Raw genomic sequence first — 16,549 nt, forward strand, 5'->3', positions numbered from 1 at the left:
GAAACACACAGAGCAAGTGCTGATGTTCTCAGTACTGATGGTTGGGCTCCCCATTCATAGTTTGTCAGCCTGCGGATGATGTTATTCCTGGAGCAGACTTTAGCTTTGGTGTTTTGGCAATGCTGCTTGAAGGAAAGCATTCTGTCAAGTACAACCCCAAGGTATTAAGGTGTTGGACAGCGGTTTAGCTTCTTACCTTGCCATGTAACGTCAAGCTCAACTCCAGCATCTCTATTGCGCAGGTGGAAAGCACATACTTGGGTTTTGTCAGGGTTTGGCTTGAGGTGATTTGCGTCATAGTATTGAGCCAGTTCTTCAAGCGCTCTAGCGAGATTTCCAGATGTTGCATCAAAATTGGACCCCTGGACCACCACAGCTGTGTCATCAGCATATACGAAGAGTCTTGCATCTTGAGGTATAGGTTGGTCATTAGTGTACACATTATAAAGGATGGGAGAAAGTACACTTCCCTGTGGTAAGCCATTCTTCTGCAGTCGCCATCTACTGTTCTTACCACTTAGGGAGACATAAAATCTTCGATTCTGCAGAAGACTGCCAATAACCATCGTCAACCTACAGTCCCCTGTGAGGTGATATAATTTGCGCAATAGCTTTCTGTGGTTTACCGTGTCGTATGCAGCAGTAAGATCTATGAAAGCTGCTCCAGTTATTAATTTTTTTTCAAACCCGTCTTCTATATGTTGCGTCAGATTAAGTATTTGCCCACAACAAGATCTTCCTGGTCTGAAACCGGCTTGTTCCTTTATGAGCTTTCCATCTATAGTTTCTGCCACCCGGTTGAGAATCATCCGCTCCAGTATCTTATAGAGATGGCATAGAAGTGACACTGGTCTGTAACTTTTGGGGTCCTTTATCTCCTTGCCAGGTTTTAGTAAAGCCACCACTCTCGCCTGCCGCCATAGTTTTGGAATATTCAGCTCTTTAATACAGGTGTTCATCATTTGTAGTAACCAGTTTCGAGCTTTGGGCCCAAACTGTTTTATCCGCTCCGTTCTAAGGTCATCAGTTCCAGCGGCCTTATTCAGTTTCATACTCTGAATGGCGTCTTCCAGTTCAGTTGCTGTGAATGAAGCATTGAGGAGTCCGTAATCTTTTTGTTCTTGGGGTATAACTCTTTCCCTTTCTCTTTTCCCTCTGGTTTTCCCATTCTTCAGAAGTTGGCTAGCAATCTGATTTGCTGTTACCCCGTTGTTCTTCTGCTGGTGGTCAGTTGGGTCCCCACTTAAGTTTTTCAGTAATTTCCATGCACGTCTGCTGTTTTGTTTCATGTCAAGATTCTCGACTACTAGTTTGCACCACCGTGATCTCTTATCCTCAGCAATAGCCTGCATTAGTTCCTCCCCAACCTCCATCGTATCTTCACTGAAGGGGTCCTGAGTGAACAGGTTTTGGTACCTGTCAAGTAAGACCTTGCTGCTGCCGGTCAGACCCTGGATGTACTGGGTACGGCAACCCCTTAGGATGTTTTTCCTTGAGTTCCCTTTCACAAAATCGATAAATCTACCATACTCATCTGGTCGAGGAGGGATTTTCTCAATCTCTTCGTCCAATTGCTCTTTAAATTGCTGCCAGTCTGCCTTTTTGAAATTAAACCGTCTTCGGAATGGCACCTCCTCTGGTTTAACCATGGCATTCACAACACAAACGACGGGTCTGTGTTGTGTACTTGGGATAGGTTCTTCAACAAGCTTCATGCACTGTGCTGCCAACTTCCTACTCACAAAGATGTTGTCAGGATTATATCCCCTTCCCCATCTTCTGCTGTTGAAATATGCTGGCTGTTTTGGGTCATGAATGAGTTGTAGGTCGTTAGTGTCAGCCCAGGATTCAAGCTGTACACCATTCTCATCAGTCTCATTATATCCCCATGGCAGTTGAAATCGCCCATGACAAAATTAATATGATCATATGTAAAATTGTTTGGTTCATGGAAAACAAAGTCCACAGCTGGTGGTTTGTACACAGACGTCACAGAGAACTTCTGGGCGTGAATGGTAAGTACTTCAATGTACAAAGAAGGAGCCTCCTAGAAGATTGTGAGCCTAAAGACTGAAGACAGGCACAATCGGGCGTACCCTGGAAACGGTGAAAGATTTCACCGGCTAATCCTTCTAACACCAGATCAAGTTAAAGTCCTTGAGGAAACTGAAAAGTATAGTACCAGAACAGTACCTTCTGTGTACTATGCAATGTACCACAGCCACATCAGTTATGGGCTGTTGTTTTTTGGCCATTCTGCAGGTTGCAAGAATGTGCTTTTACTGCAAAAGAAAGCAATGAGAATCATTACTTCAAGCAAAAAAACAGACCACTGTAAACCAATTTTCACCAGGTTAGGAGTTCTGACTGTTTACAGCCAGTATATATTGAACTGCCTCTTTCACATGATAAACCATGATATTTACAGAAAGAGAAATGAAGCACAAATACAGCACTCGCAACAAAGGCAGTATCGACATGCCAAGATGTCGATTAGTAAAGACACAAAACAGCTTCCCAATGGTGGCCCTAAAATTGTTTAATGCTCTACCTGATCACATTCAGTCTTTACCATGGGAGCAGTTTAAAACTACTATTTTTGTGTAAGCTAAAAGAGCAACCCTTCTACAATATTTAAGAATTTTTCTGTAGTAATAGCATAGTGTTTACTTGAGCTGCAGCTCAGTTCCATGACTCCAACAGCAACCGTTACATTTAATTTCATTATATACTTCATCTATTTTATAGTTGTGATATTATTGTAATCTAATTTATAACTTAAATATGTCTTGTGGTATTAAATTACTATCACAATAGAGTTGTATTAATGTATTTTGATAATGTTGTATCTTGACACTGTCTGTCCAGCTGTGTCTGGTGAATGACATAGAACTGGTAAAAAAAGGTGGTAGTAGTAATAATAATAATAATAATAATAATAATAATAATAGATCACAAAATATTGCTCCAGAAGTTGGACCATTATGGGATACAAGGAAATGCTCACAATTGGTTCACTTATTAATTTAACAACATACTGCGTTAAGAATAGCTATGATGTGGGGTCTGAGATTACTGAAACTGAACAGTTCAAATTTTTAGGTGTTGAGATAGTAAACTGTCATTCACAAATATCAAGAAGAGAAGGGGACCCAAGATCGAACCCTGTGGAACACATAATGCAATCCCCCCCCCCCTTAGATGAAGTGGCAAACTTCCTTAAATCACTTAAGCCAGATGAAGAAACTTTTGCTTCCTGTTCTGTATATATGCCTTAAACCACTAATATGCTGTTCCATTTGTACAATAGAATAGTAATTTCTTTAACATCAGGTCATGGTTCACACAATCAAATGGTCTGGATCATCATCATAGTTGTTTTGCTCATTGCTGAGTGTTGTGACCTCATTTCCTCATCCAATCTTACATAGTTGAAACTTCAGACAGATGCCTCCATCCACAGTGACCTTCAGCATTTCTTAATATGACGTGAAGTGGCAGGCTGGCAATCTTCTTCGCTTGATCCAACCATCTGTTTGCTGCTCTCCCACATTATCTTCCGCCCTCAATTTTTTCCCGCAAGGTGGTCTTCTCTAAATTATCCCCTTTCCTTCTCAAGATGTGCCCAAGGAACTGAAGGTATCTTTGGCTGACACAAGAAGATAATCTTCCCGTGATTTTAAGTTCTTCTATTATTGAAACGTTTGTTGTTTTTTTGTGTCCATGGCACCCGTAGCATCCTCCGCCAACACCACATCTCGAAGGCACCCACAGTGCGGCTCTTACCACTACCTTTCACGGTCCAGATCTCACATCCATATAAGAATACAGGAAACTCCAATACTTCCACCAAGCGCATCTTAGTTTTCTTCGATATTGCCAGATTCTGCCATATCTTAGTGAGTTGGACCATTGCGGCACAGCCAAGAATGATTCGTCGTCTTATCTCTCTATCTCACTGTCCTTTGTAAGTGATCAGAGAGCCTAGATAATATACATAATCACTCACTATCTCCAGATTCCTTAAGCATCCTGTAAGTTGGTTTTGATTGATGCCTTGGCAATTTATTGCCATTAGTTTGGTTTTTTCCATGTTTATCTCCAGGCCAAGATTTAGACTAATATCCTTCACTTTTGAAAACAGATTACCAAGTTCTTCCTCACTTCCTGCTATGAGTATAGTATCATCTGCGAAGCGTGAACTGTTGATTTTCCTGACACCAATTCAAATCCCACCATTCCATCCATCCAGCACTTTCCTGATTACACACTCTGCATAGATACTGTAGAACTTAGGTGACAGTATGCAACCTTGTCTGACGCCATTTGTCACACCGAAAAATGGATAAGTCACAGAAAATTCCTACTGGTGACATTTTACTATTTAAAGAGTCTATTATGTGGACAGTGTAACTGAATATTGCTGTCTCAGTGGAACAGCATTTTTGAAATCCAAACTGTGATTTACTAAATATCCTATTACTGTTGAGTTGGCCAACCACTCTTGAATACATTACTTCCTTGGCGATTTTTGAAAATGCTATAAGCAAGGATACTGGCCATTAATTATTGAAATCTGTGTCGTCCCCATTTTTGTAGAGAGGCTTGACAATGACATATTTTAACCTGTCTGGGAAAATACCTTGACTTAGTGATGCATTACATATGTGACAGCTGTAACTGCTCCAAATAGTTTTAATATCTTGTTAACAATGTCACCTACTCCAACAACACATTTATTTTTCAAAGATTTAATGCTTTTCCTTACTGTTCTCACCAATTTTATCACCTACACTTAAGAAATGGTTGTTAAATACATTAGGTTGCTTGTGTACCACTGGTTAGGATTGCCTCATTCTCTTTACTAGTAATATTACCTACCCCAGTGGTTACTTTCCCTGTCCCCTTCTAGGAAAATTCCATACTGATTCGATTTTATTGCTCGAGTTGTTAAGTTCATCTCTAACATACATATTTCTTGATTTTCTGACAACTTTTTTCAGAATGTTACAATTATTTTTATAGTGTAAAATTACTTATGACCGGCCGGTGTGGCCGAGCAGTTCTAGGCTATTCAGTCTGGAACCGCACGACTGCTATGGTCGCAGGTTCAAATCCTGCCTCGGGCATGGATGTGTGTGATGTCCTTAGGTTAGTAAGGTTTAAGTAGTTCTAAGTTCTAGGGGACTGATGACCTAAGATGGTAAGTCCCATAGTGCTCAGAGCCATTTGAACCATTACTTCTGGGTCTTTACAAATTCTTACTGTCTTATACAGTTTTCTCTTTCTTTCTGAAGACACTTTAATATGTGTAGTAATCCAAGGTTTCTTTGAAAACTGTTTGTTGTTATATTTTGTAGTTTTTTTGGGCAACACTGTTCAAAAAGTGATGTAAATTTATCAAGAAATATGTTGCATTTATCATCAGCATTTGGCTCATTATATACGTCTCCCCAATTAACATTTCTTAAACTTTCTCTGAAGTGCTCTATATATTCTGGGTTGAGCAATCTTGCACTTTTACTTAATGGTTTCTGAACTGTACACCCTGCTAGGTTTGTGCATCATGGTCTGATAATCCATTTATCACAGGGAAAGCATGTGTTAGTCTTACATCCTCTTGCCGTACAAATACATTATCTATTACAGTGCTACCTCTTGCTGTACAAATACATTATCTTTTTACATCCTCTTGCTGTACAAATACATTATCTATTACAGTGCTACCTCTTGCTATACAAATACATTATCTGTTACAGTGCTACTGTCTTGAGCTATATGGGCAGGGAAACTGATCACTGATTCTAAGTTATATGACATTGATAACACTTCTAGTTCACTTCTGTTGATGTGTTATATTTATTGAAGGAACTGTACTCCTTGCACCAGAAAATTGAATGCACTCTGTTTTTTTTTTTAAAGTTCAGCAAGCCCATTCGGATAAAACCAATTAATAACTTTTCAAAAGACATTATTTGTGTCATTTTCTATTGGACAGACAGCATAATTGGGAGTCAAACTTTTTTATGGATAGCTCCAAATCCCCTAATGGGGACCTGTACACTGGTGCTAACATCAACACTACATTATCTAGCTGTAGTTCACATTCACAAACTTTAAGTGCTGATCGACACAAAATTTACTTACTTGTACAGTTTTTTATTTATGCCCTTGTTTTGTGAAAATGTCAACTCCTCCTTTATCCACACTAGATCTGCAAGTGTAAGATGCTAAATTATACCAATTTACACTGGCACTATCCATCACCACAGTTACATGGTGTTCAAACACACAAAGTATATCAATCTCATTCTTATTTTTGAAATCATCTAAACAAACTAACAGCTCATCTACTCTGTTTATTATTCCCGTGGTATTTTGGTGATGTAAGTTGATACTATCTTTAGCTTTGTCCCTATTTCCTGTACATGAAGATTCTTTTATTCTAATTTTCTTTGTTGTTGTCTGTCTGGACTTTGGCTTTAACCTAAAAAACCTGTCCACCTGGTCCCATTAACCACAGGGATCATATCTTGTGTGACTGTGGCCCACCTTCCAGTATCTGCTAATAGAGAGGCTAACTTATCTTTCCCCTCCCGATTTAGGTGCAGGTCATGTGCAGTGTATATCCACCTTCCAATAGCATCAACTGGAACACCACTTATGTGAGATTTTGCTGGTGTCTGGAGTGCCCTGTTCAGCTCAGTGTTAACATGCCTTACAGCAGCATCTACCCAGGACCAATCATGGTGCTGAAAGACCTCCACAAACCCCAACTTTGTGTGCCCAGTTTCTGCTTCTGTTTTATCCAGGTCACTCTTAATACTACACTCCTGGAAATGGAAAAAAGAACACATTGACACCGGTGTGTCAGACCCACCATACTTGCTCCGGACACTGCGAGAGGGCTGTACAAGCAATGATCACACGCACGGCACAGCGGACACACCAGGAACCGCGGTGTTGGCCGTCGAATGGCGCTAGCTGCGCAGCATTTGTGCACCGCCGCCGTCAGTGTCAGCCAGTTTTCCGTGGCATACGGAGCTCCATCGCAGTCTTTAACACTGGTAGCATGCCGCGACAGCGTGGACATGAACCGTATGTGCAGTTGACGGACTTTGAGCGAGGGCGTATAGTGGGCATGCGGGAGGCCGGGTGGACGTACCGCCGAATTGCTCAACACGTGGGGCGTGAGGTCTCCACAGTACATTGATGTTGTCGCCAGTGGTCGGCGGAAGGTGCACGTGCCCGTCGACCTGGGACCGGACCGCAGCGACGCACGGATGCACGCCAAGACCGTAGGATCCTACGCAGTGCCGTAGGGGACCGCACCGCCACTTCCCAGCAAATTAGGGACACTGTTGCTCCTGGGGTATCGGCGAGGACCATTCGCAACCGTCTCCATGAAGCTGGGCTACGGTCCCGCACACCGTTAGGCCGTCTTCCGCTCACGCCCCAACATCGTGCAGCCCGCCTCCAGTGGTGTCGCGACAGGCGTGAATGGAGGGACGAATGGAGACGTGTCGTCTTCAGCGATGAGAGTCGCTTCTGCCTTGGTGCCAATGATGGTCGTATGCGTGTTTGGCGCCGTGCAGGTGAGCGCCACAATCAGGACTGCATACAACCGAGGCACACAGGGCTTAGCGATCTCCTACACTGGCCGTACACCACTGGTGATCGTCGAGGGGACACTGAATAGTGCACGGTACATCCAAACCGTCATCGAACCCATCGTTCTACCATTCCTAGACCGGCAAGGGAACTTGCTGTTCCAACAGGACAATGCACGTCCGCATGTATCCCGTGCCACCCAACGTGCTCTAGAAGGTGTAAGTCAACTACCCTGGCCAGCAAGATCTCCGGATCTGTCCCCCATTGAGCATGTTTGGGACTGGATGAAGCGTCGTCTCACGCGGTCTGCACGTCCAGCACGAACGCTGGTCCAACTGAGGCGCCAGGTGGAAATGGCATGGCAAGCCGTTCCACAGGACTACATCCAGCATCTCTACGATCGTCTCCATGGGAGAATAGCAGCCTGCATTGCTGCGAAAGGTGGATATACACTGTACTAGTGCCGACATTGTGCATGCTCTGTTGCCTGTGTCTATGTGCCTGTGGTTCTGTCAGTGTGATCATGTGATGTATCTGACCCCAGGAATGTGTCAATAAAGTTTCCCCTTCCTGGGACAATGAATTCACGGTGTTCTTATTTCAATTTCCAGGTGTGTATATGTTGGATTCATAGCCAAGCTGTTTCCTGCTCTCCAAACTATAATTACCTGATCTTCCTTACCAAAGTCCCTACACAGCTGACCTAAGTTTTCGGTCCCCTGGCTTAGGCTAGATCTTGGTTTCACAAAACTACACCCCTCCCATGACTGCTACCTAGAAGCAGAATTCTCCTTTTCTTATTCCGATTTGATCCTGACCTGTCTTTTTTCTTTAAGCTAATATTCTGCTTCAATCTACATTCAACTACATTTGGATGAGGCCCTTTCTCCACTACTTCATATAGCAAGCCAAACTGGTTTACTAACTGAATTTTTAAAGTTTTTTCAACAGTTTCCCTTTCTCGCAGTCTGCTTACTACCTTTTCCCAGTGCCCTGTCTCTTTTCCCTCCCTTAGCCTATAAAATTCCAAATTCAAATATTCTAATTCAGCCTTAAGGGTGCAAATTTTTGTTCTTCTTCAGCGATTTTTCGGTCCTTTCTACATAACCTACATTGCCATTGAAATTATCTTCATTTACATACAGAACTACAAGTTCAATATCCTCATGTACTTTCTCTACCCTCTTCATCTGCTATGATGTTGACATGTATACCTGAACTACTTTTGCTGTCGATTATGACTAAACCACCCTGTCACTGTAATTTACACAGTAACTCACTCTTTGTTCTACCTTCCTAAACACAATGAATCCTACTCCTGTCAATATTACCCTATAATTTTCTGACCCAAATCTTTACCTTCTTTCAAATTCACTTCACTGACCCCTCACTACATCTAAACTGGATCTTTGCAGTTTCCTTTACAGGTTGTCTAGCTTTCCTACAACATTCAAACTTCTGACATTTTATGCTCCATCTCTTATATTACCCTTTCAATGGTTACACAATCTTTTTCTCATGGTTACCCACCCCTTGGCAGTTCCCTTGCCAAGTTCTGAATGAGGGCCTCATCTGGGATCTTTTGCTAATGGAGAGATCATTATAACAATTTTTCAGTTACCTATCACACGTCCTGTCGGTGTAAATTACATGTCTTTAATTCAGTGGCTTCCATTGCTTATAACATTGTTCATAGCTAATTCTTCTGCCTTTCTGGAGCAGTTTCCCACCCAAAGGACAAGAGAGAGGCCTCTGTCTCCTCACCTGCCCTCTTCGAGAAGACTGCTGGCTGTACGAGGATGTCTCCTTGTACCGGAAGCCTCAGGCCATTGCTGAATGTTTATTTTCTTTAATTTTTGGGGTGGCTAGGGTCGAACCCAGAACTGAAGGTTACCCCTAGACCACATCAAAGGCAATGAAAACCTGGTTTACCACAGCATTTGTTATCTGAAATGCCTCACCACAAGTCATGGAGCAGCGGGCAAAATGGGTTTGTTTGAGTTCTACAAAGCTTTCATATGGTCCTGGCTGGACTAAGAGAGTGAGGTCCTGGGATCAGCAATACCTAGATTTGAAGACTGACAATGCTATTCACCATGGGAAAGCTAACCATAGGTGGTTACAGAAACAGTTTTGTAGCCTGCTTCCAAGCTGGTAGCCAGCCACCATTAATCATTTGAAAGTTAACTCCCTATGGTATGTCAACCATACGGGTGCCTGTCTGTTCCAAAGTCACTAACAGTTCATTTGACTGATCATCCTCTATTGCAAATGGCGCATGCAAACTATCCCAGTGATTCATGTCAACCAAGAACTCATAGAATTTGCTACATCAAACCAGTCTTCAGACTGAAGAACGCAACAACAACAGCATTTGTTCTGGACTAAATGTTCATCGCTACCCATGGTTGGAATCATCTTCCGTCCTGGTTGCTAACAGGGTCCAACACTTTTTGAATTTAATGAAGTGCTAGAGATATTATACTCCAAATTATGTCACTTTTTTAAAACTCACAATCATCATTATAGACCTGCCCACACTACAGTGTCTTAACAGGCAGTCAGGCTTGGTTGTGCTGTAATTTGCCTAGATAGTGTCTTTGAAATCTCCAACCAAAGAAATTTAGTATCTGTGATATATAAATCATGATATCCTTACAGCACTGAAGCATATGAGATGCATTCTAGCCATCAATTTCCTGTTCTATTCAGACAATCTGAGGGCTGTTCAAGCCACCCACTTGTACTCCGAAAAGAAATTCATCTTCTTTTTCCTATGCCTTTGTCCTGCATTGGCAGAGCATCAGCATGGTTATTAACTGATTTGGAATGGTTAGTTTAACGGATGGCTGGGTGTCCTTCCTGTTGCCACCCCATTTGCCCATCCTAAATGTTTGTGAATAGTGTAACTGAGGCTGCACTTGGGTGCCAGCACAGTATCCATCCAGTAGGATGTGGGAAATTGTCTAAAAACCACATCCAAGCTGACCAGCACACCAATCTTTATCATTAATCCATCGGGTGGATTCAATCTGGGGCAGGTGCACCTCCCCATCCTTGAAGTGGCACTTCAACACACACACACCTATCTGGATGGGTGTACTCAGAAAAGAAAATTGTAGTGAAAATCACAATTTCCTTGTTCCCTTAAAGAGAATGAGGAAGAAGGTTTTATTCTGTTGGCTATCAGAACAATTTATAATGTAGGGCAGGAAACTCATGGATGCACTAGCCACAGTGGCATGCAATATTCTCATTCTTCATTTACAGGATCACTAACCAATGGAAAGACCAGTGTTTGGTTTTGAATCTTACCAATATGCAGTACACAAATGTGTGTACATAGAGTTATCCATGAAATGAAATATCTTGTGGAATTACTGGCTGGAACTCTCCATCTGGGGTTGTTTGGCTGCTTGGTGCAAGCCTTCCTATTTGATGCCACTTTGGCAACTTGCGTGTCTTTGTAATGATCAGACGAAATGATTAGGACAACATGAACATCCAATCCCCAAATGAATGGGACGACAATCTACATATAGTCACAGTAACCACCAGACCATGAGTTGTCGACAAATCTACCCATCATCAATTGCAATAAGTGTAATGAAGGTCCGCTGATGTTCTTTGTTGCTTCCTTAGTTATGACAAGTCTCATGTCTTACACCACAGTATAGAGTCCCTGTCACTGTATATCAACTGTATGGTTACTTGAATCTATTGATACCAGTTGTTGGCTATGGCATAATGATGATGTGGCATTTGACATGATGTGGAACAAACAGGGATAGGACAGAACAATAATAATATTTATTTCACTAGTATACTCTATTTTAAATGTAGTTTTTTGGTAACAAACTGATCTGTAGCATAGCCCATTGTCAAAGCGAGACTGAAAGACAAAAGGCTGCAAGTTCACGAAGCCTACAAATTTTATATTATCAGAATAACTCCAATTCTTCTTACGGTGTGTAATTTATACATTTCAGATTTCAGTGAGAGATTTATGTCTGCCACTTCAATGGTATCATAGGTCAAAGCTGAGAGGAGGTATCAGTGGGTTGAAAAATTCCAACTATGATACAATAAGAAGTTCCAGACAAATACATACAAATAGAGGTTTCCATTCTATTTTGTTTCCTCAATAACAAGAATCATTTTTAATTCTACAAATTTTCATAACTGCATTTTTACAATCTACAACAAATGCATCATTTCATAGTGTACTTTTAACTCCATATATAAAAAAAATTGGGCAGGTATAAATGTTAAAGCAGTTTAGCATGGAATCTATGCACAGTGCAGTTCAATATGATTCACACACACATAGGGTGTCGAGGTCTGGAAGTCATGTTACTGCCAGGAGGATGGAGGTATGGTAGGAGGGACAGCAGGAGGAGGGGGGGGGGGGCATAGATCCATCTTGGGACTTAACACTAAAACTTTCAACTTACAGAATGCCAAACTACAAGTCAAATACCTTACCTCACTGCTCAAAGTGAATAAGATATGCAACTTCCATCTTAACAGTCCCAGCAACATTACTTACAACAAAAAAAGCATGAACATACAAAGTACAAGTTTTCTGTTAATCAGAGACGGCTATCAGCAGTAGTTTTTCTGTCAGCCCTACATATTGTAACAGTTAGAACACTTAAATTCTGCACATACAAACTTAGTAACTAAAGCTGGCTGGGAAACGCATCTTTTTCAGTCAATCATTTCGGCAACTTACTTAAAAATACAACACTGAATTCACGCCAAGGGCTATAACATACACAAATACTGAAAACAGCTATAAACATTGGCTGGAGAGATAAAGTCTGAACTGAAGATTTCTTTCATGCTTTGAGTTTACATGGACGGCTCAGCTGGATGAACAATAGACCCTAGTTGCTGATACTAATTCGTAGCGTACCTGGATGTCTACGTTAGGATAAATGGTGATAATTCGCTTTAGTGTTGATGAAGCCAACAAATATGAGTGTCAAATACAGAATGTGGTAACCGACTGCCTTTCAGGATCCCCTAATGTTTCCACAACGGCTAAATGTTCAGTGACAATAAGTCAGAAATATTTCATTATTGATATTATAACATCTCTACAAGTCTATATTCGCTAACATAATGTGGATTGCTTTCTATAAGAAGAAAAACGTAAAAAAAATTTCAAACAAAATTAAAATGGATGCGGAGGTGTAAGATAAGCTGACTATTATTTTAAAGCTAAGCGAAAACACCATTCATTCACGCATGTGAGACATCGATGTCAAAATTATTCTCACTCACCCTTTGCAAGTACTGGTTGAGGCTCAGGTGTGCCATCCTTAATTGGATAACGCACGGTTATCCCTAAAAATACTATATTTCTGCAATGTTTACAAAACAAGTTTAAACAACAGACCGCAAAATAACATTTCAAACACACCTCCCAGCACCGTGGTTTTCACAGATACTGCAACAAACAGTAAACAATAAACATCTCAAGTTCGGCTTCCATAGATATTGAAAAGTTGCACAGGTGTACTGCAATACCGGTCGTGCAAGCAAGTTTGCCTGGCTCACGGTAAAGTCAGTTAGTCATCGGCAAAGAGATAGAATACAGGCATGACGGAACGGAAAATTTACATTCTACGTCAAATAACAATGCTTTAAAAGATATACTGCATAACAATGATAAAGGAAATAAGAAGATGAATTCGAAATATTTCTTGATGTAAGGTTGATTCACGTTTCACAGAACGCGAATGCACCGAAGAGGGCGTCAAACATTTCTATAGTGTATTCCAAATGACGGCATTAGACATAGGGATCACTGAGCGGCGTTCACCCAGGTCAACAGAACGGGACGGTATGGGACGGAGAGTGTCGAAGTTCGTCGAGAAGAGGTAGACATTGATGGGAGGAACGATGTAGTCGTCTGCTAAGAGCGGAAGTTAACCTATCTCACGTGCTTACTCATGCTATACTAGTAGATAATGGCAGAGTGGTTTGCGCGTTCCTACTCCCAAGCGCAGGTTGATTTCGCTTCCCAGTGAAACTTCTAGTTTCTCAGTAGAAGCTATAGCTGCACTCGCAGCTTTACATTGCATCCGGAACATTCCAATTAAAAACATTTTGATTTCGATGAATTGCAGAGGCTTACTCCAAGATATGTTCTTGCTGTTATACGAAGTAAATGACTTTTTATGTTACATCATAACCTACAATCATAATTTTTGCTGCTCACAAGTAACGAAAATTCGTCCAGTGTAAAGTATGTTAAGGGACTTAATTCTAGTTTTAAGAGTGTAATTTGTACTGCAATGCATGACAAATGTTAATGTTGCTGTAGGATAGTCAAAGAGGGAGTGGTATGTATCGACTGTGAATCGTTATTTGTACTCTTCAGCTGAATTAGGTCAATCGAAATTTGAAGTAGATGGGTTGAAGAGAGAAAAAGATCTTAGGAAATAGATAAAGGTAACAATCAATTGGCGAAAGGATAACAGCTCTTCAACTTCATATACATTTGTGCTAACAGTATCGAATAACTTTGAATTGTTACCTAAAGTAGGAGGGTAGAGCCTTCCTTATCCAGCTGTAGGTCACAGTAGGGTGCAGCATTCTTCTAGGAAAGAAACGCAGTATTGGTACCAAAAGATAGTAGGAAGGAAAGAGTCTTCCAGCTAGGTAGTGGTCATGGGAGGTGTCTAGGAGAGATGGTGCAGGCAAATTATATACACAGTAGCAGGTCACAAGTATTATGAACCCAAGTACTACCCTTAGCCAGATGGCAGATGACATAGAGAATTTGTGCAAAGGTTTTTGAAAAAGAGGGTCAGTTTATTGTAGTTGGTGGATGGGGAACGGCCCGGCTACGAACAGTTATTACAGCATTAGGGTGGTGACATGGATGAAATACGAGTAGCAACTCCACACAAAAATGTGAGCTTTGTGGAGGTCCTGCAGCGCCATGCCCAGCCTCAGGTGAACGATGCTGTGGTTTAGGTAAACACCAGGTTGAACAGACTGCTGCTAGCTGCAATGAAATCTCGTATGAGTGCAATGCCAGCTGCTGCAATTGGGAGGTGGGAATATACTATACATGACCTACACCAGAATTGGAGAGGGAAGGATAGGTTGACTAAGCTACTTGCAAATTATATAAAAGTGGGGACATGGGGAGGAAGGGGGGGCACGATCACACATAGCAAGATCCCTGTGGTTACTGGTGTCAGAGGGTTACCTTTTTCAGCTTAGAATCATGATTCAGGTACCTTGCCTTGAAAGAAGTAAAAATAACAGAAGGGCCCCACAAATTGCGTAAGAAAGGAAGGCAAGATTAGTTTATTTCATCAAAACATTACAGGATTGAGTAATGAGGTAAAAGAACTTCTTGTCTGTTGGGAAAATTTAGAGAGCTCTGGAAAGATAGACATTCCATGCCTGTCTGAGCACCACATAACCGCAAGACTAGGTAAGTTGCATATAAAAGATTACACTATTGCAGAACACAAGTTCAAAATATTGAGACAAGTAGATGTAGTGATCAGCATATAGAAGTGTGTCCTTGTGAATTAATGCTGAAAAATAGGTCACTTTTGCTTGTAACTGTTTACAGATGCCCACTGGGAAATTTTGAACTATGTATGAGGAACCTGGATTGCTTACTGAGTTAACTGTCAGAGAACAGCAAACAGTTAATAGTCTCTGGTGACGTCAGTGCAGATTTTCTAAAGGAATCTGATAAGACAAATGATCTGGATACCTTATTTGAATCTTACAAGTTGATCTCAACAATTAATTTTCAACACAGGCGGATAAAGACAGCAGGGCCCTAATTGACAATGGTTTCTTTGATAAAGCTCAAAGCAAGAAAATAACTGTTTATCCTGTAATGAATGCTCTCTCTTATCAAGATGTAGTATTATTTAGGATAAATAATATCATGCCTTACAGTATGGATACTCCTGAGTGGAAATCAGATATAATTAATGACTCCAGATCAACTTTTTTAAAGAATAGTTTACAAGCGATGAAATGTAATATAATTTATAATGAATGAAATGCTAACGTAAAATTTAATCTGTTCCTTGATAAATCCATATCACTATTTCTAAATATGCTGAACAGAAGGGACACTAAACAACCACATAAAAATCCATGGGCCACTAGAGGGAATAAAGTATCTTAAGAAAGGTAAAGGGAAATGTATCTTTTGCCAAGAAGAAGTAGGGATCCTACAGTAGTTATACACTACAAAAACCACTCAAAAGTTGGAAGAAAGGTTATTAAAAATGAAGGAACATGCAAATGATGTCTGAAATCAGTACTTCAGAGAACAGACTTAAAGCTATATGGAATGTAGTGAAATGAGAGGCTGGACAACCAGCCACAGAACAAGAAAAGAACACTATTGAACTTAATGGAAGGTTTATAAATGATTAGTCACAGGTAGCAATTACATTTATTTAACAATCATTTATTAAATACACTACTGGAAATGGAAAAAAGAACACATTGACACCGGTGTGTCAGACCCACCATACTTGCTCCGGACACTGCGAGAGGGCTGTACAAGCAATGATCACACGCACGGCACAGCGGACACACCAGGAACCGCGGTGTTGGCCGTCGAATGGCGCTAGCTGCGCAGCATTTGTGCACCGCCGCCGTCAGTGTCAGCCAGTTTGCCGTGGCATACGGAGCTCCATCGCAGTCTTTAACACTGGTAGCATGCCGCGACAGCGTGGACGTGAACCATATGTGCAGTTGACGGACTTTGAGCGAGGGCGTATAGTGGGCATGCGGGAGGCCGGGTGGACGTACCGCCGAATTGCTCAACACGTGGGGCGTGAGGTCTCCACAGTACATCGATGTTGTCGCCAGTGGTCGGCGGAAGGTGCACGTGCCCGTCGACCTGGGACCGGACCGCAGCGACGCACGGATGCACACC

General features: G+C 41.5%; 1 protein-coding gene across 1 annotated transcript in view; it reads right to left on the reverse strand.

The window, feature by feature from the left end:
• The window catches only part of LOC126161690 (PCI domain-containing protein 2), an 81,976-nt gene extending 68,864 nt beyond the window's left edge, over positions 1–13,112 (reverse strand). The window contains exon 1 of the mRNA XM_049917706.1: positions 12,901–13,112. Coding sequence (XP_049773663.1) covers positions 12,901–12,936 — 36 coding nt within the window. The 5' untranslated portion in view covers positions 12,937–13,112. The remainder of the gene's footprint in view (positions 1–12,900) is intronic.
• Positions 13,113–16,549: the final 3,437 nt, after the last annotated feature.

Source organism: Schistocerca cancellata, chromosome 2, assembly GCF_023864275.1.
Source record: "Schistocerca cancellata isolate TAMUIC-IGC-003103 chromosome 2, iqSchCanc2.1, whole genome shotgun sequence".
Classification (NCBI taxonomy): Eukaryota; Metazoa; Arthropoda; class Insecta; order Orthoptera; family Acrididae; genus Schistocerca; species Schistocerca cancellata.